The following is a 27,434-nucleotide window of genomic DNA, read 5'->3' on the forward strand; positions in this document are numbered from 1 at the left end:
TGCACTCCCAGAGCACCATATACACCTTGACCCTCTCCTCTATTCTGCCCACCAAGACCCTCCAGCCACCTCACTCTTCCTCCTCCTCCTCCTCCTCCTCCTCCTTCTCTTCCTCAGCCCATGCCAAAGCTCAACTCTTCCCTGAGGCCAAATCCACTTCTCTTCACTGTCCAAATCCCTCTGCCATGTGAGCGAAATAACAACAAGGCCCTGAAAATAGCACTAGAACTGCCCCTCTCACTCTATTCCCTTTATACATGACCATCAACAACCTGACTCCTCCTCTTCTTCCCCCTCTACATCCACCATCACCCATCTTTATTTTTCTATTAAAGCTCCACCGACTAAGATTTACAGGGATTAATTGGCAGAATATGTCATAAATGGAACAGAATATTCATGTTCAGTGTATAATCAACTGAAAATAAGAATAATTGTTTTTTGTTACTTTAGAATGAGCTGTTTATACCTAAAGAAACCGCAGGTCCTCTTTCACAGAATCTGTCATGTTGCGCCACCATGTTTCTACAGAAAGGAGGGAGCAGACTCATCTGCCAACAAAGCTGCTGGTGAGAGGGAGGCTCTTTGTCAACAGGCTGCGCACAGTGGCAGCAAGTGTTGTTTTTTTTTTGTTTTTTTTTAAGAAAAACACACCCTGTGGCACTTTAACACAACTAAAAACAGAGCCGCTGGCATTGTGCCTTAATTTTCTAGGTTGTTTGGTGTTGTGCATTTTTCTCTTATCAGCATAGGGCAATTTAAGATAAGATAAATGGCATGATGTCCGTTTCCAGCACGGCATGAAATGAATGAAAGCGAATTTTAACTTGAGTGAGTGAAATGAGGGTTTGCAATCTGCAAACTCACTGAAAGGTGCCACTAAATCCTACACAAGATCCTGGTGTTGTCAAGGTTCTGACATTTTTTGCCATTCCATTGTGTTATTATTGTTAAAGGAGCAACACGTGACAACTGCACATCCAAACATGAGTACAGCAGTCCAAACAGTGACTTGGAGCCACATGACTGAAGGGAGCTCCTCGAGGAAACTCAGGCAGGCTGTAGGAACACTGCAGGAGTGCAAGATGAGCACAACATCATGATGAGTCCTACAATGGAAGCTGATCAGCAGTTTATTAATGTGAGAGGTTTGTTGGTGTAAAGCTAAGCCTGTTATCCTGAAAACAGAAGCACACTGTGCTGAAAACAGACACTCTGGAGTTTGAATTTAGTGACCGAGTTCCTTCTGCCTGTCAGACTACAATAACAAATTGCTCAGTTTAACTGTTCTAAACATCTACTCCTTCTAAAAATGATTAATGATTTGTTTCAACTCATAAACAGACACTTATTCTTTCAGCGAACATTCGGCATTAATTTAAAGTCTAATTAACATGAAATGGGCAATCAATAACACAAGATACAAGCTGGAATAGAAATTTCAAAGGGGGACGCAGCAGTTGACATGTTGTTGTCAGAGAAGCCAGTATTTCAACTTAGCATGTTTTCTTAATTTCTGATGACATATCATGGTAATGTCATGATTTATTGCAGTAAATATATCACATATTTCCCCTTTAATAAACATTTTAATTGGATTTGTCTCAGTTATTGATGAATCTCCACAGGATGACAAATGGACAGTCCCGGCATTTCACTGCAGCTATGGTGTGACTTTCATTGAAAATCGTTGATCATAGCGTCACGTATAACACCACCCAGCCTAATAAATCTAGTGATGTCAGTAGCATGGGCTTAGCCGCTGGATCCCCATGTACACCGCCCCCCCGCATGCTCCACACATCTCTCTTCTGGTTTATCCCTCCTTGCACTCCCTGCTCCCTCCCTCTCTCAACATAAATCTCTCATTCACAAATAGAGGCCAAAAGAGGCTCAGCTGATGTGATGAGATTATTTTTTTTTCTGATTACAAATCAACCTCAGCTTAGATAGATAGAAAAAACACACCCACCCACCCCCTCCCTCCACCTCCATTACATCCTTCTTTCGTCTCCTCCCCTATTTGCTGTGGCTCCTCCCCTCTCTCAAATTTTCCCCACCTTCTTTTGTACCTTGGCCCCTCCCCTCTAGTCTCTATACCCACCCACTTCTCTCCCTCACAGTCAGATCTAAGGACTTGCCTCACTCACTCCAGCTGCACAGGTTGTGAGGGAGGAGAGTGAAAGAGGAGAGACCAGGAGAGATAGAGGAGAATTTTAGCAGCTGCTGGGGAGGGTAAGAGGACAGGAGGAGGTAAAAAAAAAAAAAAAGAGATAGTGTTTAGTTTGTTGTCTTTGAAGGAGAAGAAGGGAGCCAGGGTGTGAAAGAGTGAGGCAGGACAGAGAGTCTTCAGGAGTAGGACTACCCTGCAGTGGGAGGTTCCACCAGGGAGGTTATAGTGATCTACGGCAGCAACCTCTCCTTTCCGCTGGGAGTCAGACCTCCAGGATCCAGAGCCATGGATCCCTCCGTGTCGACCGAGGTCGAGGGGGAGCCCAAGGAGAGGAAGAAGATCCAATTTGCTGTGCCGGCCTCTGCGCCCACCAACCTGGACCCCCGGCAAGTGGAGATGGTGAGCAGGCAGTGGAGAGACTGGGGTTTGACCCAAGGCAAAATGTTTCTGAGGATTATGTTTCAGCTTGTTTTTGTGTTTGTTTTAAATTTGCAGTCTCACAGCTGAATTTGTTATTGACCAATTTCCCCTCTGCCTTGCACATAGTCATTCAAAAGAGGAGTAATCCACCCCTGCAAGGGCAGTGTAGCTGTAAAGTGTTGTATAAGAATATCTTCACTCCCCATCACCTTTTCTGTCTGCTTTGTTTCACTTTTTGACAAGTTCCTCATGCAGGGCTGGGTTTGCTGGGCCTATCTGTCACACATTTTAGAAAGTATGATGACATTTCCCTCTCTCTGTTTCCTCATGAGATTAGTGCCTTGCTTGTCTCATCTCATCTTGACCTCTTCAACAAGGCAACATTGACACGAAAGTCATTATCTTGCGCGTGTAGCCAGTTCACTCTTTTGTAACTCAGCAGCAACAACAAGCCCTTGACATTTTGAGCTGCCACTGTTAATAATTACAGTTTTTTTTGTCTTTGGCTGCTTGTCACTCTCTCTGTGCATGAGTCAATGTTCAATCTCTGAATCTTCTTCTGACTCTCAGCATGGCCTGTGTCATTCAGTGAAATGTTTATGCTCACTTTTGACAAGAAAACTCAGATTTTTTTTTTCTCTTTTTGGCTCAAATGCTGGTGGCTCTTATTTTAGAGCAGGGGAAAGTGGGCCAAAGCAGGAAGCGTTTGGTGCCGAGGTAGATCGAGGCCAATGGCTCATCCCTCCTGAGAGCTCGAGGAGAGAGATGGAGGGACGGGGCGGGAAAAGAGATGTGCTATATGAAGGAAAGCAGAGAGCGAAACACACACAACCTAATCTTTGAGTTCACCTGTCTGAGGTCAGCTCCCTCAGGGACTGTCCTTGTTTCACAGCCAGCATAAAAGAGGCTTTTAATGAATTAGAGTGACCTGTAACCTTGCACCACGTTTCACTTGACATCTCAAAAACGCTGTATCATGATACATGCAAAGATTCGTGGCTGAGGTTCATTTCGTGTCTTGTTTAAACCCCCAAGTACTAGATATCAGCGTTGTTATCCATCTTCACTGTAGTAAACTTTTTTTTAAAGCCACTACAAAAAACTTTCATATTTTGTTGATTTTGGAGGCCCCTGTGGGTGTAATAACCAGAAAATATAATGGCAAAATAAAATTATCTAAACACATATCTCCCCCTGCTTGTTTTCAACATACACTGTAACTTTACCTGGAAAAGTGTAAACACGGGCTCGTTTCATCTGATTTCACAGAGAATTTGACCTGCAGATATTAAGAATAACTATACTGAAACATTTGCTGATGTAGGTTATATACAGGCATCAGCATTAAAGTGACACTGTGTCATAGCCAGTTAAAAACTCCTCGTAGTAGCTTTAACTCAGATTTTGTGCATATACTAGTGTGTTCTCTATACATTCACACTGAAACTGGATTATAAAACAGCAACGTGTCACTTTTCTTAGAATATCACAATATATTGCAATATATTGAACTGTAACCCCTGAAACATGATTGCCAAATTCTTGCCAATATGTAGCCCTACCTGACTGATCATCATATACTTTCACACAGTAACAAGTTTGTTTGTAGATAGTGCAGGAAAGTGTGATAATTGCACTTTTCCAAAGCAAATCTTTTATCTATTGAAGTGTGATTTTCTTGTCTTGCACCACCAGCTTTTAAAACAAGATGGCTCATCTCACTTTCACATCTGAAACACAAATACTGAATCATAGACTAAGCGACTTGCTAAAATGGAAATGTTTTGCAATGCTTCATGAGCTACTCACTTTTACACTTGCCGCCCCCCCCTCCCCGATTCTCTCTATCTCTCATGCCCTGTCATCACGCTCTGATCCCTATCATCTCTTCCAAGAAACCACAGGATATCAATCTACCATATGTGAGCTTCTCCTTCATTTAAAAAAAACGTCTCACTTCCTTCTGTTTTGGGGAGGACCTTATTGCTCAATCACCTTATGGTCAAACTGTGATCAGCTAAATTTAGCTCTCCTGCAGCGGGCCAACCGGCCCTGGTCCTTTACCTTCAGATAGGTTGTGTGTGCTAAAGCTTCTGTGTCAGCTCGGTGCTTCTGTTCGATCGACACCAGGATGTCATGTAGATGTTTCAAGAGCATAAAAAATATAAAGCCTCAGGTTGACTGTTGATGATACTTGAGGAGTAGGTTGTTTGTATGTAAGTGTGTGTGCAGGGGAATGCATGCTGATTGTTACAACAATGCAACAATTGCGCCGAAGGGGGGTATGGGAAACACAAGGACATTCAGGGGAGGATGTGTTTATGTGTGTTTAAGAGCAGATAGCATCTCCCTGAGGCTGATGGGAGTCTCCAGGGACGAGTGGGTGGGCAGGGGTAACAGTTAACGACACTCATTTCATTCCCTTCCCCTCCCACAGCAATTATTGTCGCCCACAAGTCCGTCTTTGTTAACAAGTTGCAATGACGATACCATTCTTCCAAACTTGTTACACAAGCGGTAACTCCTTACTGTTCTTTCCGATGGCATTTAAACCCCAAAACCACTATCGACTGAACTGCCGGGGTCTTGTTACTATGGAGACCAGCTGCACAACTATGTCTCCCCCCCAGTTGGCATCGAAAAGGTCAACTTTAATGGACAGTTCTGCCTGTCTGATGGGTTGTTTACATTGGTGCTGTTACATGTTTGTAGATATGTATGTGTGAACGCTCTTTCATAGGCTGGGTGTTAATGTGAGAGCTGCTTCCATTCCTCCCACTCAGTGGAATATTGCACATTGTTGGAGAAAACAGCAGCTATTTGTCATGCCTCAAAGGTGTAAGATATTCTAACTGGACATTTCTCACCTGTTTGTGAATGTTTACTCTGAAGGAATATGCTGTATTCTAATTTTATGTCTGCAAGGTTGATCACAAGAGGTTACATTAAAAAAAATGCAGATTTTCTTGGTTTTATTAGGCCGAGTTTTGAGACATTTGTTACTTGTATCCTCTGAAGTACATTGAAAGAGAATGGAAATTTGTTTGTGGTGATCGAAGCATTAAAAAATTACAGTCATCATCAAAAGTTTTGTTGAAAAGCATCTCTAAAGGACCACACGTTTTGTAATGTACTGTAGTGTTAATATGCAAAATGGTAGGATCCCAAGTTCCCTTAAATGCCTGACACACTGTGTAAAGTGTTAGTCTGCCAGTTATGCTCAGAAGGTGAAAAATATTTATAATAAGGGATCCTACCTATTAAATTTACTTTTGGAGCCTTTTCCCTTAATTGGACAAGGACTGAAGTGGGGATGCTGCAAGTGAGCTACCAAAAAGAGGCTGTTTAATTCACAAAAATAGCATAAATAATGATTAATATTATATTTTTATAACTTAATTTTATTTGTTTTTTAGCTATAAACATGGTGGGCCAAACTGAATCTTATAGTGAGCCAACTTTGGCCCACAGGCCTCACTTTCAGCAGCCATGGTGTAAGAGAACCTACAGTGGATGTGAAACTTGCAAAAAAATTTAAAATCTATATCTAGAACCTGTGTTTGGTTTGTCCATTCAGGGATACTGTAGAAACAGGGTGGTGCAACAGGTGCATATGAATATTGTATTCCTTTCAGGTACATTCTGGCAAAAGATACCTTTTAATCTTACACACTGGACCTTAAGTTTTCAACTAACAATGTCCAGGTTACTCTGGATGATCCACAGACTTCACTGTGAACTGTCCTCAGGGGAACCTGTGTAGTATCCAAGGCAACTTGGATGTCACTTCAATAAAATTTGGATACAAGTGAAGTTTTCTCACACTCACTTTTTCCAGTTCTTCTAAGAAAATTGAAGTTAGTACAACTTGTTGCTACATCACTGTGTAAGCCTTTCCAAATGAAGGTTTTGTTTCAAGCCCCTGAAGTGCCTACATCCGAATTTTTAAAGAACAGATATGTCAACAAATTTCAACTGTATTGTTTTCCAGTGGCATCTCTCAGTATTACTGTGGTTATGTTCTGTCTTCCTAGTATCTTCTTGAAATCCTCCTAGAAGAAATTAATTTTTAACATGATCATTCTTCACATTGAGAAGCCATGAGCAAAGTTGTGGTTGTCCGCAGTGCCACTCAGAAAGCACATGGCTGTGTTTACCATCCCTGCCCCCACTCCACACACACCCACACACACCAATCCTGCGTGCTTTGCCAGTGATGTAGGGTAATGTGCATAATGGACAGAGATTAGGGTCATGGTGCAGAGGCCGCATCCCTCTCTGATTCCCTCCAAGTCTGCCTCCCTGTGGACTCAACAAGCAGACATCTCTCAGTGTGTCCCCTCTCTCAACTCAGCCTGATCTGGTCTGCTCATGTTGATCCTTTGAATTGACAGGAAACTCACAATATGAAAGGGAATATCAAAGGACAGGAAAGGGCATTAGTCCAAAGCCTTCCAATGGCAAACACTTCACATTAATCTATACTACAGCTAAAGGGGTTATGGAGGGCATGATTTAGGTTCCCCTTACCCGCCCACTCTCCCCACCCTATCCCTCATCCTCCGCAGTCCAGCCTCTGGGTTAAACGTCAAACAGCGACCTTTGATGCAGTGTGTGTTTGTGGGTAAACATTAGCAGTCTGGGGGACTGTCAACATGCACTCCCAGAAAGAACATCTTGTTGGATAGCACAAAGCATGCTGGGACTGGGCAAGAGGGTGCAGTGATCTTTCCCTTGCATGTGGACAGGCAGGAATGTCACTATAGTGGTGTGACTCAGTTTGCCCAATGACGAGATCAGCTTTATGAAAATTAATTTCTGTGTTCCCTTCAAAGTTGCCTGCCCGATGCAGTTTGTTGATGTTTGTAGTGGCAAAAATAAATTGGGAAAGAAATTATTAAAAAAAAAAAAAAAAAAAAGATAAATTGCCTTGCTGGAACCCACAAATTGTAATTACAGTTTGGACAATCAATGGATCTCTGTCTTCTGTAGGTTGCGTATGTGTTCGTTCCTCCCTGTTTTTGACAGCTCAGGCGTTTTGATTAGTTAATGAGTACAGAAACATTTTCATGGCCTGTGTCTGCCGACAGCAGTTTAGCACAAAGTTTCCTTTCACGTTCCTTTTCCACTTGCAGTGCAGTTTCTGTGCCCCAAAGCCTGTTTATTCCATCAAATCATTTGTATTTTATTCTGAAAATCATGTTATAATGATAACATAAACTGTACAGTCTATCATCGTCTGCTGGCTCCTGTGCGCATGGATGTGTGTGATGTGTACACAGTTAAAAAACATAAATATTGAACATGGGTAGAGTGATTTGCTGCTTGATGACACTGTACACAGTGAGCTGAAAATGTGCCATAATGCCCGCTGCCCCTCAGGCATGCACTGGTACTGTGCCTGAACAGAACCTGGTGGAGGTCTGCAATACCACAGCACGCCTTCCTCTTTTAGATTTTCACATTTTTATCAACAATAAAAAAGCAAAAAGACTCCTGCATGCCTGCATACCTGCATACTGCACTTGCAAATTCAAGATTTAACAAGATTTTGGTGCAATGACCTTCAACGAGTTAATATTACAAAACACAACATGAGACTATTTAAATAGTTAGATAATGCCCATGGACCAATCAGGTCGCATTACAGTATTACATCATTCATAGAAACATGCAAAATAAAATCATCATTGCACCACAGGCAGAAAATATACATAAACTCTTGTTCAGAAAAAAAAAATGTTGTTTAGATGCAAAATTATCATATGGAAAAGCTACAAATAAATAATAAATAAATCCATCATGATACCATAGATTTACAATATAGATATAAACAATATACAAACTCATGTCAAAAATAATATTTCATATGTAGATCAAATTGCACATAACTGTCCTAAAGGAAAGCTACTATACTAAGAAGAATATTTAAATTATGTGATTCCAATTTGGTTTGAGCCTCTGTGAAGGAGTTAGAAAAATATATTAAGTGTGAAAAAGTTAATAAAGATGAGACACAATTTTTTCAAATGGACCATATCATAAAATATTCCATTAAGGAGACATATAAGGTAGACAGTATGTCCAAAAATCACAGAAAACATCTCAAAACATCTCTTTTACATTGTAGTCAACACATCCTCTGTCAGTTGTCGGTTGGAGTCATTATCACACTCAGTCACTTGCTTGTCGCTTCAGGAATCATCGTTAATCAAACCAAGTCAGGCTGTCATCAAGGCATGAAGAGAAACAGCCCCCTAATGTGCATTCATTCATCTCTAACTGCACATTTTTTTTATGTCTGTGATGGTGCAGAGAAATCACAGTGCATCTTCATCTCTTAACCCTGGCTATAGCAACAACAGCAGCAATCATATCTGTGATGAGAGGACAGGGAGCGGATTAGAAGGGCAGCAGTGGCCCAGCGGGGAGATAAATGGGGGTGGGGGATAAGGGCTAGACAGGATCTGGAGCTGACTTGTCACCAAATGTCATCAGACATCAGTAGTGTAATTTGTGTCAGGATCTGGACCCTGAGCTGCACCTTTTTTCCCCCTCCTGATTTCACTTTCAGGGTCAGGAACTGTGGTCCCTTTCTCTTACCAAAGACTGATGCAGGCACATTGAGAGGAGCACTGAGGCGTGAATCAAAACAAATGGGATTGGTCTCGATCCCTGTTTCATCAACACAGAGAAGACATGGCATTATGTTATTGCTGCTGTGCCTGTTGTAATCTCTGATTTTCGTCACAGCCGTTGAGACATTCTTTTTCATGTTTATCTGCCTGAACTTAATGAGCTTGCACCGGGGCACGCCAGGTCAACTTCAATATGTTTCAGCGGGGGATGACCCAGAGCAGAAACAAGGCAATGCACAAAAATCAAGAGACACAAAACTAATATTTGGAATGTATGCAATCAGATGATGAAATAAAGGAGAAATCTGTAATATATTTGCTGTGATAATTCATAAAATGACCATGATATGTTGTTATCCTCGGGTTTAACAATAGACTGTGTATTAAATAGGACTCGCTTTTTGAACTGCGGTACATATTGCTCATTTTATTTTGAGCTAACTCAGTGCTAACAAATCTTGGTTACACTCCTAGGTGATGTTGAAATTTTACACTGAAGTGAGTTTATGCATGCCTTTTGCATCCAAGCAATGACCTGTAAGCTGCATAGCAACCATCAACAGTAACCTCTTTTTCATTCATCGCCGGTGGGTGCATATGACGTTGCAGATGAGTAACTATAGCTACTTTGTCCTTTGTTTGTACCTGCCTATTGACCTCTGGAACTGGTCTTTTGTCAGCTGCACAATGTGACACCACTGAATTTGAGTGCATGAACAAGAAAAGGAGAATTATCCAAGTGTTTGCGGGCTGTTGGCCATCGTCTCTGTGAAAGCTTTGATTGGCACCTCCCCTGTTGTCGCCTCGCCCTGTGTGTTGCTCCAGTGTGCGCTGTGGCCTGGCAGGTGGCTTCCTGTCACTCATCAGCCATTGGCACATTATCTCTGTAGTGTTACGATGGTAAACCTTTCTTCCAACAGTCTCTGGAACAACAGGCCAAACAGCTACCAGCAGCTAATTACGTAAATGCTGGGGGGTACATTGTGACAAAGGAGGGGGGAGACAGAGGGAGGCGGGGTGGTTGTTTGAGTATGATATCATTCTGCCGGTGGGTACAGCATAATTACATTTCCTATTTTGGGGTCATTGGAGAGCCCCTCCAGATGCTATCTCTTGCCCATCTGTTTATTCGGTTAGCCAGTGGTGGGGCCAAAGGTCACGTGTTATGTGAATGCTGAGAAGCAACATGCAGCAGCCTCTCAGACTTACGGGAATTTAATGCTGCCGTTTATTTTAATAGGAGTGAGCACACCATACATATCTGATCGACCTCGGACCTCACTGAGCCACAGTTGGGGTTGTAATTTGTCCTTGACCCTCTTTCAAACAGCTGGGAACTTGACAAGCGGGTGTTACTCAGTGAAGCCTCGTTCTAGCTGCCTGTCTGTTAGTGATGACTGGATACAGCCTGAATGTGTCTGACAGAGCTGTTTGCCACATGATAGATCTGATCACTGGCCCTCGGTTGTGTATTTGTCATGCTTATGGAAACATTTTGGCTGCCAGCTTTTTCAGAAGAGTTTCGTTGCAGTGTTGTTGTGTTCTTAAAACACAAAATCTCACAAATCAGATTTCTTAAATTCCAGTCTGAATACGCTCATTAGGTCTGGGCAAAATATATCTACATATCACAGGGCTGGGTGATACGGAATATATCAAATGTCACAATATTTTGACCAAATGTCATTATCAATATTGTACCAATACTTTATAGCGGTAACTGTTGGTGATTTCACAAAATGTATAAATAAATAATCATCAGTAATCACCAGTAATGTGGATATAATGACTAAGTGGGTAAAGGGAAATAATAGAATAACCTGGTAAGTAACCATCACCGCCAAAATATTAATATAAAACACTCCGACTGTCACTAATCAGATACGATACAGGCAGCAACAGCTTTATTTTTCGTGTTTTGTCATCTAAATCTGCTAGACCTGTTTTATTTCTAATTAACTACCAAACATTGCACTCTTATTAGCAAGAGTGCCCTGGTAGCTCAGTTGGTCGAGCGTGCTCCCCATGTACAGAGGCTGTGAGTCCTCAGCAGCGGCTGTGGGTTTGATTCCAGTGCTTGTAATCATTCACAGTCATTCAGTTTGAACGTCTAAGAGTTCTTTCTTTTCCCTCTTTTCAAGTGGCTAAAATGTGGTCACAACTTCAGATTTTATTGTTTAATCATTTCGATAATTGTTTCAGTTGTAGGTGACACGGTTCGAGTCCTGCGTGTAACAGATTTTTTTTCTGGCTTTCAACAGAGAAATTTCAGCGTAGTTTCTTAATGAGGGTCCAAAATGATTATGAGCTACTACTGAGCCATCGTAGAGGATGATAAATGTCAAGAATGTATCTGCTCTATATATGATGGGAAAAAAAGCTCATACTGAGGAGGATCACCTTATTGACCTTATTGAACTCATTGCTAGGTATCACTTAGAGAACCACATGGGGTTCTGCCACTCCATTATAAAAAGCTCATTGGAGGGGTGGGCACGGCTCAGAAAAAACAGGTGACTTTTTTTTTAATTGAGCTGCTCTTCAGAGTTCAAAGAGGCTAAAGATCACGACAGCGGAGACAGGGAATAAAACTGCAGCGCAGCACCTCTCACCCTCAGATGGACAGAGCCAAGATGAGCGGCCTCAAGAGGATAGAGAGGGAACTTTTGCATTCAGGAGACGTACCTGAGGTTGTACAGAGGAGACATTTAAAGACATAAAAACTACTTAAAGAAATGCGAAAAAATAAAGGATCACAAACCAAAATTCACTTCACTGTAGACGGCAGAGGTACACCATTCAGAAACACAATTTGAACAGGGAACAAACACCAACACCTCCATAACATTATATTACCAACTTTCTCTCTACGCCTTTTCACAGTGTCTGGTTTTATACGCCAATCTGCATGAACATACACACAACACAACAAAAAAGGGGTGGGGAATTGTCTGCCATTAATCGAGCGAAAAGATCCCTCCTATGATGGTTTAATAGATGAAGTGAAGAAGTATCATTCAACGGCACAATGTTTGGGAGGCACTGTATCTGAACGCAAGTGACACAGGTTAGTACGTCAATCACCTGGCACCAAAACTCTATAACTGAAGTACACTGGCTGAACATTTTGATTGTGTCCTCATTGGCGTACTGTATGCCAGGCACATACATGAGTGATGCTGTGGCATGCGCCTGTGGGCAAATGCCATGACTGCAAATCAATCTTGTACAAATCCATAGCTGTCCATCCGGAGCTGGGTTACAGAGAGCGAGGGTCAGAAAAGCTTCATATGGACCGGAGTGATGCTCCCACCTCTGTTTGAGTGAGCTGACACACACTGCTCAATAGGACGGGCCGATGTAATGCAGTGCTCTTGGACACGGGATGTAAGCTGACAGGGACAGAGAGATCTGAGGTGTGTTTCTCTCTGTATTGTCTTTGTGTTGAGGCCAGATCCACGCAGCCTCCTCCCCTCAAGATGCTTGACTGTTAGCGCTGGTGCGGGGCAGAGTTTTAGAGCCTTTCTGTCTCATCCCACAGAGCCCCCAGAGACTCCTCCGATCTAGTTTACGCTGTCCTACTGCTGCTGCTTTTTATAGGGCCGGCCACAAGAGCACCGGCTTAGAGGACGGTCTCTGGGGAGCAGACCCATATCAGCCGATCTGCACCCAGGCTGCTACACAGGACTGTGCTGAGCCAACACACACATACCTGTGCACATACACACACATGCAAAGTCAACATTTACCAATGACTCATTGTTAAAGTTGACACTGTGTGAACCCCACAGAGAGTGAGGTATTGAAGTCCTTGATACTTGCCTCTAAATGCACTTGACAGACTCAAAAACTCAAAACTAAAAATACAACTTGTTCATAATATTTTTTTTTGCCTTTGAGCTGGCATTATGTTTTATCTTTCATTCTCGTTAACGTGATATCTCAAGAGATCTTTGACAGAATTTCTTGAAACTTCAAACAGAATTAGATTTTGGGCATCAAAGTTCAAGGTCACCACATGCATCCCATTGTTGAGAACACGATATTTCAGGAGCGCCTTGAGGGAGTTTTTCAATTTTGTACAGATGTCCACATGGACTCAAGGATGGACTGATTAGATTTTGGTCAAACCATAAATCCCATTTGCGTAAACACGATATCTCAGGAACGCCTGGGGGGGGATTTCATTACGTCTGACACAAACGTCAACTTGGACTCATGGTGGTTTAAAGAAATCCTCAACATACCAGGAATGTGAAACCATAACACTTAAATAAAAACTTAATAACTTTTAGCTAAACTGTCTGCCATACCACCATACCTTTCAGTGAATCTAAACGTTTCTTTGTCTCCTCTATCTGTCACACAACGCAGAGTCAGCACATTATTAACATTCATCAGCTTGAGATAAACTGATACATCTCTGTTCTTTGCTTGGATCCACCCACCAATGTTTTTTATTGAGACCAAAGCTCTGTATGAGACCTATTGAGGCGCTGCTGCCTCTCGGGGAGGCCTGCAGGCGTGCACCTGTGGAGCCGCCAAAAGGCCACCGCAGCAGCCTACTTAAAGCCCCTCACTGCAAGTCCACAGAAGCCCGACTGATCTTGGTTGCAAAAACAATGACTGCCAGCGATGGAGAGAGTTTGGGAGATTGGGGGCAGGGAGTTTAGAGAAGTAGAGGAGGGAGGGGGAGAGGGATAAACCATAGCGGGAGTAATCTCGCATGCTGTGCCCCAGTGTTGGCGTGAATGAGGAAGTCACATACATATTATGTAACCCGTAGAGAGTGAGGTGGTTTTAAGTCTGGAAAATTACTAGAGTTACTATGTTTGTTTATGTCATACAGCTGCACGTCACTGCCACCATCACTTTATGAGTGTAAATGTACATTAAACATTCCTGTGTTTGCCGCTACAAATACATTTATGTATATTGACTGCTGATGTTTTCATTGACTTGATGTAATTTGTGTACTTTACAACCCGTTTTACAATTTGCCTGGGAGATCATTTCCTGGTTTAGGAGGTCATGTATTGGCATTTCACAGGACCACCATGATGATTGCATGATGTCATTAGCAGGACAGACATTTACGCACACAGACACACACATGTGAGCACTGGTTCAGGTAAACAGATCATCAGATTATGCTTCTCGGTGACCTCAATTATCGCACACAATGATTTCACCTTCCATATATCTCATTGTTCCTGTTTTTATCTCCATCTGAACACACAAGCTGTACAGAAGCTTTGACCACGTTCAGTTTTTTCTTTTGCTTTTCTTTCATACTTTTCACAACAGAAAGTTGCAGATAAAGGTTCGAGCCCTGGGACAGTTCATACATTGTTTTTGAAATTTGTGTTTGATGTGTAGCATCTTCTGATACTTATCAAAAAGAGCAGAACATCTGGATTTATCCAGGGCTGTATTTTTCATAAAAGAGACCAATGGCCCAAACTTTGCCATCATTATGACCAGAATGATGCAATATAACCATACCTACAAAGACAGAAGTACACTGAAGCTCAAGGACAGCTATTTTCTACTGATTAGAAATTTTTGGTAAAAATAAAAAGTGTGAAAGTGTTGTTTTGTGAGCCATAATACAAACATTTGTATGAACTGGAGTTAAGTAGGGCAGTAGCAAGCAGGCCTGTAGCTGACACTGAGGTCATGTCCTCTGTGTTTTTGTTGGTATTCAATTTTTTTTTTTTAATGTTAATGTTAAATTTCTAAAATTACTTGCTGTATGTTGTGTTATTAACAAAGGTTGGGATGCATCACCGTGTGCAACTTGTAAATTATGTTTGTACTATGTATTGTACTAATTTAAAGAATTCTTAGACATTTTAGAAGTAGACATTTTACACAGTTTTTCACTGTTATTCCATGTGTAAATTTTATATTATGGCTTATTATTTGGATGAACTTTTGACCCCCAAACCCACAAAGCATGGCTAGGACTCATGACCTCTAAAATCTCGGCCCTGGTAGCAAGCTGTTGTTTTCATTATTGGTTAATCCGCCGATTATTGTTTAGTCTTCAAAATGTCAGAAAATAGTGAAAAGTACCCATCCATTTCTCACAGTCTGGTTTGTTTTGACCAGTAGTCCAAAATGGAAATATATTCAGTTTGTATCAAACAGAGGAAAGCAGCAGATATTCACAATTTAGGAGCTATCATTTGGAATTCTGGGGCATTTTTGCATGAAAAGTGACATTAATCAAAACAGTTGCACATATTTTTTTTGCCAGCTGAACCATCATGTTGTCCCTTATATCTTCCTCACCATAACATGACAACAGTCCAGTGGTTTTCCCAGTTTAATGGCTTTAATGCCACAGGACTTGAGCATGGGCTTGGTCATGGCAACATCTGGTGTCTGCTCTCTCTTGTGGGTCTCTGTGTGAGCCACCTCAGGCTGCCCTGCTAGGCTGGGAGCAGGTGTCAGGCAGGCAGAGGCAGCAGGGTTCATAGCAGCATGAAGCCCCAGGCCTCCACACCTCGCCAGGGGGAGAGACAGAGAAGGGGGGTTAAAGGAAGCCCTGTGGATGTTCTCCACCAATAATCAGAGAAAGAAAAAGAAAAACACAGACAGGTCAGCAAACAAAATGATAATATTATGACTTTAGTTGTGCTGGTAATAGAGAGGAAAGGGGGAAGAAGTGAGGCTAATGTCACTGTCAAGGAATGAGTGATGATCATGGAAGTAAACAGGATAGAGGAAGCAGAGGATCAAGTGAGATGGAAATGAAAGGTGAATGAAAGAAAGACAGATAGTATGAGGGATCCGGGGCAGACAGGAAATCTGAAAGTTGCGTGACAAGATTAAAATGTGTCCGGTGTCATAAATAAGGGTTAAATCCACGCTCGATTACTCCGTGTTGTTGTGTTTGACAGCGGCAGCTTTCCACCACGCGGCCCAGCAAACCTCTGCTTTGGCAACATGTGCCTCACTGCGATGACGCACAGCACGCTTAACAAGACGGAAGGGAACTGAACACAAACACACGTCTTCATATGGAGCAGTTTTGCACAAAATAGAGCCAGGCTACTTAACTCTCTTCCTGTGATGTTATGTGGTGCCGTAAACAGCAGTGCCCAGGTTCATGTCATGGCCAAGGTTGGCTTGCTCCACAGAGGACACTCATCAATACCTTTCTTGTCTGACCTGCCAAGTCAACTTAGCTGAACTGCTTTTATTCTCAGTGCACTGCGTTTTATCCAACATTTTCCAAGAGGTAGTTTTATGGATGTCCTCCAGAATTATAGGAAAGTGAGTCAAAGCACTGAGGCCTGCATGTAGGTCCTCACACATTCTGCTCGGTGTATTAAAGGTCATTTAAGTGACATACCATGCAAAACTATTGCATATCAAACACTTTTTGCTTGCTTGAAAGGTGATACTGAAACACAAGGTATCCTTCAGTTGTACATAAAAAACTGTACATAAAGGGACACTAAATGGGACATTAAATACATTCTTTTTCAAAATTGTATTTGATGTGAAGCAGAAAAATGTTGATGTTCAGATATTTATTAGAAGGAGCAGGACATCATGTTTCCTCCTGGGCTGTATTTTCCATAAAAGAGAGCAATGACCCAAACTTAAACATCACTTTAACTAAAAAGATGTATCATAACCATACCACAAAAACAGAAGTAAACTAAGGGAAGGTGTTACAATTAGACTAAGCGAGAAATTTGCGGTGAAATAAAATGGAAAATGGGGAAGTGATGTTTTGTATGCTGTGATACAATCATTTGTATGGACTAGACTTAATTAGGCCAGTAGCAAGCAAATGTTTTCATTGCTGATTAATCAGGATTAATACTGTTTAGTCTACAAAAGAAAATAGTGAAAATAGTGAAAAGTTTCAGTCTATTTTTTCACAGTCTTGTTTGTTCTGACCAGTAGCCCAAAGGCTAGTTTCTGAGACTTATGGTTCAAAAATAACTAGTCAAAATCTGAAGTTCACTGCCACCATCTCACCGAATTGAACTAAATTTGGCAGCGCACTCCTGTCCTCAGTGTGAGCTCGACTGGATGAATCATTGTCAAGAAAACTGAAGGATATACATACAGAAAGACAGAGATGCCTTCTTTTATAGTTAGATCAATAGATATATATTTAGAGATAAGCAGCATTTTGGCATTGATTAATGACTTAAATGATTGACAAATTATCAGAATAGTTCTTGATTGATTTTCTGGATCTCTGGAATGCTCCAAACACTATTTTTGCACTATTTTCTACAACTAAACACAACTTCTTCTGTCCATGTCCTGATGCAACTATAACCTAAGAATGTTAATCACCCTCCCTTCAATTCTGCAGAGTTTTCTTTTGATAGGTGAGGGTTTCATACTCAAAATATACATTTTTGGTGCAGTAAAAAATGGTTAGACTCAGTGTCAGTGTTGTTGCCAAGTGAAATGTGTGAGTCCGGTCCCACAGGCAGGGCACAATATTGGTGAGCTTGAGGTGCACAGCTGGGTATTTGTTCCTATAGGACTGAGACTTCACTGTGTACAGTGACATCTACTAGAGGCGAAGTACAGACCTGCAGTCCGTCTGGCCGTCTGTGACCTGGCTTAAGCTTCGAGGGAACGGTGTGTGGCGTTGGAGAGGGAGTGTCTGGACTGACTGCTGGGGCTCATTTAGTCTAAAATCCTCTTTTCCATGGTCCCTCTGTTTGTGAGGGTGTATATGGCCGTACATGGTGAACTCAGGTGATCAAACACACTTACTACGTTGTGTGGTGTGTGAAGAGGTCATTCAGTTCCAATAAATCCTGTATCAAAAGCTTTAACACTCATTAAATGCTGGATAATTTGAAGGCGGAAGAACAGGCATCAATTGAGCTTCTGTTTTACACGGCATGCCTTTCACTGTTCACTGTATCTGTCTATGAAATCAGATCGTTACATAATGGGTCTTCCTCTGCTCCACTGACCGTGGCGTATGCTCTGACCTGACCAGGAATGAGTGCTGAAACTTGCTGTTGGCTGTTGACCCATGAGCCAACAGGGCAGCAGCACTAATGAAGCTGAGGCCCCATCGTGCCCTTCACCAGCATGAACTGTCAACATTTTTTCCGTCTGATTCATATGAAATGGCTTTGTGTTAAGCATTATTAATAATACAGCGTTGGTTCAGTTGAATTATTCATGCAATTAAACTTGCCCTTTATGTTTGTGTGTGTTTGTCTATAGATCCGGCGCAGGAGGCCCACACCTGCCACGCTGTTTAGAGTAGCTGACCAATCATCTCCTGAGGATGATCAGTCCACCCACCAGGTAAAGGTGAAGTCAAAGCAGTTTTCTATAATAAGTGTCGCATCTGTCCTCCACCAGTTTCCTTCCATCAGATCTCTCATAAATTTATCACCCACACAGTACCATTTTAAAGTCTTCCATTTCATTATGTAATGCTTTGTTTCTTTGTTTTGTTTTGTTTTTTTTTATCTAAAGTCTTCCTCGTAATCCTCAGTGTCGTCTCTCATCACAAACTCATCATGTTGTCGGTTCAAAACAGACAAGTTTTTAAAGGAGAAATGGGAATTTTTTCCAGAAATTAAGGAAACGTGCCAAGCTGCACTCTACTGACAATGCTACAGCTGCAGTGTTCTCCTTTAAAATTTCCATTCCAGAAATGCTGTTTTTGTATGCCTGTTTTGTGTTAATTAGAGTTAAAATTAATGCTGAATGTTCACTGAATGAGTCAGTGTCTGTTTATGAGTCATAAGAACTAATTTATAATCTTTTAGAAGTAGTAGATGCTTATGACAGTTAAGTTAAGCAATATATTAATGGTGTCTGGCTGGCAGGCAGTCACTGAACTCAGACTCAAACACTTCTTGACACCCACCAGTGTTAGTTTTTCTCAACTTTTACATGTAACGTTAGACAGTAACTCTCATGTTGTAACATGTCATCCCCATAGCTTTTGTGAGTTACTAAAAACTACATGGGCAGTAAAGTTTGCTAAAATAAACAGGTAATGTTCGGTTGGAACACATTTATTTTAAAACGTGCACCACATATACATTTTAAAACACTTTTAAAACATTGCAATGTGAAACAATGTATGTCCTCTCACTTATTCGGGGTCTATAAAAGCAGGTTGGCTCATGCAAAATAGCATGTTCATTATTTTGCTCCTCCAAACAGCTGAAAACACTAATTTAATTCGCATTAGCTTCCCTGGCTTAGTAATCAGCTCAAGAGGAAAACTTTCTCTAAACTTTACAGTGTAACATTACCGGTGGCTCATCACTGAAAAAACACCAGGTGCTACAAATATCAATATCAAAACCTAACAGACATTATTTTATTCTACCTAACAGTGTAAACCTAAAACCAGGTTCAAAAGCACAGTTTGTACAGACTGTAACACTAGAGGGTTGTTTTCACATTCATCTGCTTTTTGTTTGCTCATCTCATCTGATATTGTACAAGCAGGATTTTGTAACATCACAACCAGTTTTAAGCCAATAATGGTCCAGTACACAAACTACACAAGTCTCTACTGCACTGTCACTGAGAATTAAAGGCACAATATGCAACATTTTCCTAAAGAAAATGAGTAGACTCATAAAAATCCTTTTCAATCATCAGTTATGACCCATCCAAGTGTGTGATGTGTCTCTCCCTGCCAGTATTTCCTTATTTTTCTCAATATTTTGCTGTGCTCAGGACGCTGTAAAACATTGGTATTTGTACACAACAATCAGGTGTCTTTCTGGTGCATTTACGAACATCTCAGACAAATCCTTCTGATTCTACTTTTAACGTTTCAGTGAAATAAGAGACATCTCGTGTCCAGCAGTTAAACTTTTGCGTTTTTAGTCACACATTTTATTCCAGGGAGAATATTTTTTAGTTATAAACCAAGCCAGGGAGTATTTTTAAAGAGAAATTTATGAGTAAAATCAGGGATAATCCTTGTCTGTCTTTGTTTGCAGTGGGTCGTAGGAGAAAACGGAGTGCTCAAGCCAAAACGCGTCAATCCAAATGTGTATCAGCCTCCATCACTCAAAGGTAGGTGTGAGTAGTACTGATACTACAGGTGGTGGTTGCGTGTTGTGATTCATCCTTGTGTTTACGTCCTTTTTGTTCTACCGTGCTTCGCTGCAGTCAATTGCCGCCTTGCTTTTCTTCCTTCATGATAGTGGACAGAGAAAAAAAATGCATGTGACAGATGGGTAGATATGCATTAAAAGCCTTTATTTCCTTTTTTCTGTGCATGCACATGTGTGATATGCATAGGCGTGCATCTATGTGTTTCTGCCCTCAGTGTTCACTCTTCAACAGGCCAGAGTCCGTATATTTGTGTGTGACACATAGAGAGAAAGGGAGAAAGAGAGAGATTAGCGTGTGACAGCTGTGAGACAGTGAGTGTGAGTCTAGGAAAGTCTGGATCATCCAGGATTACAGTTAGTTGTGTATACAGCTGTGGCACACACACACAAAGAGACATGAACACACATATAGGCAGGATAGAAATACATAAACACAAACATGTACTTTCTTTTTTGTCTTTATGCATGTGGCTTCTTATGTGTTGCATGTGGTTGTTAAAGGAGCAAAAATCTACATTTCAGCAGAGCTTGTCAGCAGAGCTTCATTTAATGGGGGATTTCTGGGTGAGTTGCATGCAGAGTGATGACATAATGAGCCAGGAAGCCTCGCTCCTGCATCAGAAATCTGCCCTTCATCAGCTCAGACGTGGAGAGCGAAAGAGAGATGTACCTCAGAATCATTTCTAATTGCATAACCTACCTGGAGCTAGAATAAGTGACCTGCCTCGGTGCCGCATTGTGCATCTGAAGGTGTGAAAGAGTGAAGCCAAGGTGACCCAGAGGAAGTGAGAGGGGGAGTTGAGGTAATATCACAAAAGAGATGAGAGTGTATCGGGAGGGAGGGAGAAGAGTGTGAGTCAGCACTGCCAGGCGAGAGGCGGGCAGTCGAGGAAAGACGAGGGTACAAACAAACAGATGGGAGGACAGGGTGAGAGAAGGGATAGAAAACAACAGCGGAGGCTCCACTGTAAAAATCAGTGTGGGATACCGTTTTCCTGCCTGTCTGTCTGTCAGTGCATGTGTTTAATTGGCTTCCTGCCTAACTGGCATGTATTTAAAAAACCCTGCGAGGCTTGATAAAAACTGACAGTGTTGAAGCGTGGTAAAACCAAAACAACATATCCCTCTATCCTTGTGTTTGTCTCCATGTGTTTGTGTGGCCGTCTCCCGGTGTGTGTTTGTGTGTGCGTGCTGTGTTTACCTGTGTGTAGCCGTGCAGAAGATGGCTGAAGCACACATGCAGAACCTAGGTGTCTACCCCCCTTTGGAAGACCCTTGTGAAGGGGACGAGGATGAGGACCACTGGCAGGGAGAGGAGGGAGAGGACACGTCTCCCACCAAAGCTGCTGGTGAGAGGGAGGCTCTCTGTCAACTGGCTGGGACCAAAACAACAGCAGCAGCAACACTGCGCACAGTGGCAGCGAGGACAACACTGTTGTTGTTGTTTTTTAAGAAAAAATACACCCTGTGGCACTTTAACACTGCTAAAAACAGAACCGATCGCATTGTGCCTTGATTTTCAAGCATGTTTGGCTTGGTGTTTATTTTATCAGCTTAGGACAATTGAAGATACGATAAATGGAATGAATTTCCAACCAAAAGAATTTCAACTTCAATCAGATTTTGATGTCACAAATTAGATTTGGTACTTTTCTTTGACTTTAAAGGTCCAGTGTGTGAGATTTACTGAGATTTATTGGCAGAATACGGCAGAAATGGAATATCATATTCATAAGTTTTCATTAGTGTATAATCACCTGAAAATAAGAATAATTGTGTTTTTGTTACCTTAGAATGAGTCCTTGAAATCTACAGATGGCATAGGCCTTTTCCGTGTTGCACTGCCATGTTTCTACAATAGAACAGAACAGACAAACCAAACACTGGCTCTAGAAATGACCTTTCATGTTCTGCACAACACAGAATGTTAGCAGGTTATTTAAATAAAATCACAATGATATACATTTTTCCATTAAGCCTAATTTATAAATTAGGGTGATTCTGGCCCTTTAACTACCTCAACTCGGTCCACAGGCTGCCAGTCTAATAGGCCTGTCCTACACAAGAGGAAGTGGAAGAGGAAAATGAAACAAGGTGTTTGCAATACGCAAGCTTACCACTAAATCCTACACACTGGTCTTTTAAATCCCCAAAGTCAAGGATTATGAGCATACTAAAAGGTGATATATTCAGTGTAAGAGTATCTAAAGGTGTATTTTTCCTTCAGGTTTGTGTGAATGATTCACTTTACCCTTTTCCTTTATATTTGTCCTGATGGTGTCAGCTTACATTTAACACAGTTTTCCCCATTACAAGAAGCCATCGTTGACAATCCTGCTTAAACACTAGGAAAAACATGTGTCAGTCATGAAAAGTTTCCCAAGATAGATGTGTCAAAATTGTGTTTTTTCGTTACCTTCAAATGGCTGTTTACATCTACAGAGGGCATGGGTCTCTGTGAAACATTCCCAGTTGCAGTTTTAACCTGCTCTTAAATTATTTAGGCACATGTGTGACATAGATCTTTTAAATATAAGAACCCTAGTAGTTCCCAGTAGAACACAGCTGCTCATCTGAGAGGAAAAGTGTCCTCCAGTTTTCAGGGTAATGTAAGCTCTTTTGTGGGCGCGACCAGCAGCACAGGTGAGGCTCTGTGTGAGACAGTGTCACATTAGCCCTCTGTCTCTCGCCCCAAATCTGTCAGAGGGCGAACTGCAGCCGACTAAAGACCTGGACCCAACACCTATACCAGCCGGAGAGGCCAGACAGGATTAATAAGTACAGAGAGCGGGCTGTCTGCTCTGATCCTGATCTGTATTCTTCTCTATTATCAACTCTTCTTCTTTTTCTTGTTTACTGTAGCGCAGAAAACAAAACCTCTTGGCTGAGTTTGAGTCATGTGCTGCAACAAAATATCTGTGCAAATTCGAACTCCAGCAAAACAAAACCAAACAGACACAAATCTCAAGTTGAGGTGAACGTTGCGCATATGGACTCCCTCATTATTTTGTTTTAGGCTGCAAAATTATTGTTTTTTAATCATCATTATATCACCTGAGAACAATGGCATTTCATTAAGAATTATTGCCCTGTCAGCCCAGATGATACCCCCTCGCAATGAATCCCTTTGTGGAAGTCTTGTGAAACACAAAGTACCTCAAATAGGATGTCGAGCGATCCTGATCGGGTTCTTTGATCGCAGTTCATCCGTTCTTTCGGCTCGGCCCGCGTTACCACAGACAGTAGACAAATCAAGGTAAACAAGTTATTTAATCAGGTAGCTGTATAAACCTTTCAACAAACAGTCTCCTAAGTCTCATCCGGTGTGTTTTTGAATTTCTGCAGTGGGTTGAAATTGTTGACATACGTACTTCTCTGACAATGACGCTACAACCGTGGTGTCCTCCTTTGAAATTAGACAAGAAGAGTTCGAACTGATGACTGACTTTTCGGGATGACGGGCTAAGTTTTACCTTGACATACAATTTACAGTTATAAACAGCTGATCAAATAGGGTAAAACCCTATTTAATATACCTTCTGTGGTTGAAGTTAGTTGTTTCCTGTCACCTTCTTCTCCCAAGGAAGCTCAGACAGGCTGCAGGAACATTTCAGGAGTGCAAGACAAGCAACGACAAATCCAACACTGTCAGCTGATCAGCTGTTTATAACCGTTAATTGTCTGTCAATGTAAAGCTAAGCCTGTTATCCTGAAAACAAAAGCCCACTGCTCTGAAAGTTCATTCTGGAGTTGAATTCAGTGTCTGCCTTACTGCCTGTTAAACTCCATTAACATATTGTTCAGTTTAACCATTATAAACATCTACTCCGTCTACAAAATTATTATTAACTTTATTAAGATTATTATTATTATTAAAGTTACAGTACATTGATATCAATGGTCACGACCTCTTTTGACTGTCTTTGTCTCCTCAGATCACCATGAGACGGCGACCACTGAGCAGTCAGACAAGTTTTCCACCGTGAGAGAGACGGCCAAGCAGATCGAAGCAGCACAGGAGGAAGAGGAAGAGGAAGATGACGAGGAAGGAGGCAAAATCAAGGAAACGACAGAGGAGAACAGCCGGGGGAGTAACTGAGTCAGAGAGAGAGCAGGGAAGACGTTTGGAGGGGAAGAACTGGGGAGAGTGAAGGTGTTTTTTGTGAAATGGTTAAAATCTGAAGAACTCAGGGTGTGCTGTTAATGTGTGGAGACTGAATGCACAGGGGAGGGTGCGAGCTGTGGGTTCGACTGAATGAAAGATAACTTCCATGAAATCAAACATGTGATTGAGCAAAGGTTTCTGTACTGCTTCACCTCTCAAGGTGGCTAAAAGAAAGGACAGAGAGGGAGTTTGTGCGTTAGGGGTCAGCCCTTATGAGCAGGTGATGAATGATCTACTGACAGAGCAGACTACAGACGCCACTTTGGCCCTAATGTCCCTTTGATTATAATGAGAGTGGAGGGGCCAAGGTCATCATGACCAAATACCCTTTAAGACCTATCCTCCCTCTACCTTAATGCTTCTGCACAGAGCTAAATGTTCCTTTGAAGGGGGTGATAACTACCACGATAATAACAAAATAAACTCTCTCGGGCACATTTTAAACAAAGACTCTTATATGACCCTTTCAAAAGTACTTGAAAGTCTTTAAATGTGTGTGGTTTGTGTTTCACTTCATTTTCAAACGGCATACTTCACAATGTTCAGCCCTGTTATTAAATGTGCATGTACTGCCATCTTGTGGTTGAAATTGGAACGACAGGTTAAAGTGATACTCCAACCCAACACCTACATTGTATCAAGCGGGCTACTTAAAGTTATAATCTGTAATATTTTCATGGAATGAAAATCAGTTTTAGTGCTATTTATGGTTGACATTTGCCAGTCAAATTATTCACATTGTGTTACTGTCTCTCTCTATGGTAATTCTCAGTGTTAGTGGCGGAGTCCGCCATCATGGGAAACTTTTTTAACTTAACCTTGTTGGTAAAATTAATACTTTTCACTCTTTTAATCAATCAGGCTGGATTCTTATGGATTATAACTTTAATGGAGAATTCTGTAATATATTTATCATAATAAATCATTAAAAAATTACCATGACGTGTTATTTGAAATTAAGGAAGCATGCTAAATTGAAATGCTCACTACTCTGACAGCAATGCTACAGCTGCAGCGTCCTCCTTTGAAATGTCCTTTCTGGGCCAGAACAACTCTTTGAATGACTATTTCACATTAATTAGACTTCACATTAATGCAGGATAATAATGTTTTAGAAGGAACAGTTCAATTGAGCAATATGTTAATGGAGTCCGGCAAGGCAGTGAGACAAGCAGCCACTGAACTCAACAACTCACTTTAACCACAGTGTGTGTAATAAAAAGGATTTTAAAAATGTAATATACCATCTATGGCTCCAGCTCACTATTTGGACTGCAGAACTCATTTTTGGACATGTGCGTTTGTTACATATTGCTCCTTTAAAGCAATATTATTTGGGATTTTTTTGTGGTTTTGGTACCTTCTTGAATCAGTTCACTTGTATACCACTGTTTTAAATATGGCTGCACACATGCATTTGTTATGATTATATTATTTATGACCAAAAACTAGCAAGTCGACAACTTTGCTAACACGGCCAAACATCGAGCAACAACACAGGACATATTATTAGCTTTTCCAACAGCAAGAAGACCAGCTTGGCGTCTGTCTTGCAGCCTTTTCTTTCATTGAGCTTTTGCCAATGATTAACAGCCAGTCCGACATTTATTCTTGTCTCTTGCATTTTGCTCGGTCACTCTCTCTTTTATCTCTTTGCCTCTGCCATGATGTCTTTTCATGCTTTCACCCAAATCAGTGACGTATTTGGTGGCGTGCGACATAGTGCCGTAAAAGAATTAGGCACTGAGATTGTACCCAGTAACCCAAGTTGCAACATGCAAGAGCGGGCTTTTGGCACGCAGAGTGGGCATGAAAGAGAGAGGCAAAGTCCATCTACTTCTGGCATGCTCCATGGCACCTAACTTCAGATAAAGTATGAGCAGAAATATGGCAAATATCACGTGTGTAATTTGTGGTACAAATCAAACAGGATCAAAAAATATGTGTCTCACCATTGACCACCATTCATATTTTTTCCAAAGAAAGGTCCCATGAAGGTCCACAGTGATTTGAAGCTGTTACTTTAAGGTAAAGTTGTTGGATAACGTGGCTTTAATCTCTTGAAAGATTTTTATCTGTAAACAGCACGATTTGTTCCAATATTGACAACTTTCAAAGGCCTAAAAAAAAAAAGTAGAAAAAGGTCCATAGAAACTTTTCAGACTATTTTTTTCTGTTATATTCTACTTCTATGCTGCCTGCTATATGCAAAGTAACATTTTCCAAAAAGTCAGAGCCAGTGCGCCTTTAATAAAATGACAGCTACTGAAAACATCTGGGGTGGAGTATCACTTTATTTATGACTCAATAACAATAACCAAAATGTTTGTCTGTAGTTGTGTTAAATTCTTGGGGCAAGTGAGTGTATGTGTGTGGTTATTTGATACTACACTTTTTCATATTTGAGTATACCTAAAATTAATCTTTAAAGGGCAAAGCTACCTCTAATTTGTCTGAAATACAGAACCCAACCGTTGCCTCCACGCATCTCGCATTTGAACTTGACTCATTGTGAACTGACCTTGTTAAAAAAAAATAATAATTTGAAGTATTTTCCAATGCTGTTGTTGACTCACTTGGGATTTCTTAGTGCTCTCAGATTCCCTTTTGTATGTTAACGCTGTTCTTTATAATCTTTAAAATTGTTTGCTCATGATTTGTATGTCATGTATCTGTTGTAAGAGCTATTTTTCTAATCTAACGTCCAGTGTGTGAGTAGCTCGGTTCTGTCCTGTTTCTACTGTATAAATCTGCATAAAGTAAGCAGCACGGAAAGACTAAAAGTTGTTATATGACTGACATTTGAGCAAAACGGTCACTGCACAGACTTTATGTGGTCTTTTTTTTACAGGAGATATCCACTTGGTCTCTATTTTCTTGGCATCAACAACAACTTTTAAATGTTTTTAGTCAGCATCTATCTAATTTAATTTCCAGTTTAACTG

At 41.2% G+C, this 27,434-nt stretch overlaps 1 protein-coding gene across 2 annotated transcripts; it reads left to right on the forward strand.

The window, feature by feature from the left end:
- Nucleotides 1-2,123: 2,123 nt before the first annotated feature.
- Nucleotides 2,124-27,031, forward strand: ppp1r1b (protein phosphatase 1, regulatory (inhibitor) subunit 1B). Of its 2 annotated transcripts, none has more exons than XM_084745151.1 (5): nt 2,124-2,572; nt 18,457-18,546; nt 20,208-20,283; nt 21,536-21,673; nt 24,260-27,031. In XM_084745151.1, the coding sequence occupies exons 1-5, from the start codon at nt 2,459-2,461 to the stop codon at nt 24,421-24,423; spliced, it is 582 nt and encodes a 193-aa protein (XP_084601277.1). In that variant the 5' UTR covers nt 2,124-2,458; the 3' UTR covers nt 24,424-27,031. The 2 variants fall into 2 exon arrangements, with proteins under 2 accessions (XP_084601277.1, XP_084601278.1); XM_084745152.1 differs by having other exon boundaries at nt 2,125-2,572; nt 18,457-18,540.
- Nucleotides 27,032-27,434: the final 403 nt, after the last annotated feature.

Source organism: Lutjanus erythropterus, chromosome 19 (assembly GCF_056507025.1).
Source record: "Lutjanus erythropterus isolate fLutEry1 chromosome 19, fLutEry1.hap2, whole genome shotgun sequence".
NCBI classification, from domain to species: domain Eukaryota; kingdom Metazoa; phylum Chordata; class Actinopteri; order Lutjaniformes; family Lutjanidae; genus Lutjanus; species Lutjanus erythropterus.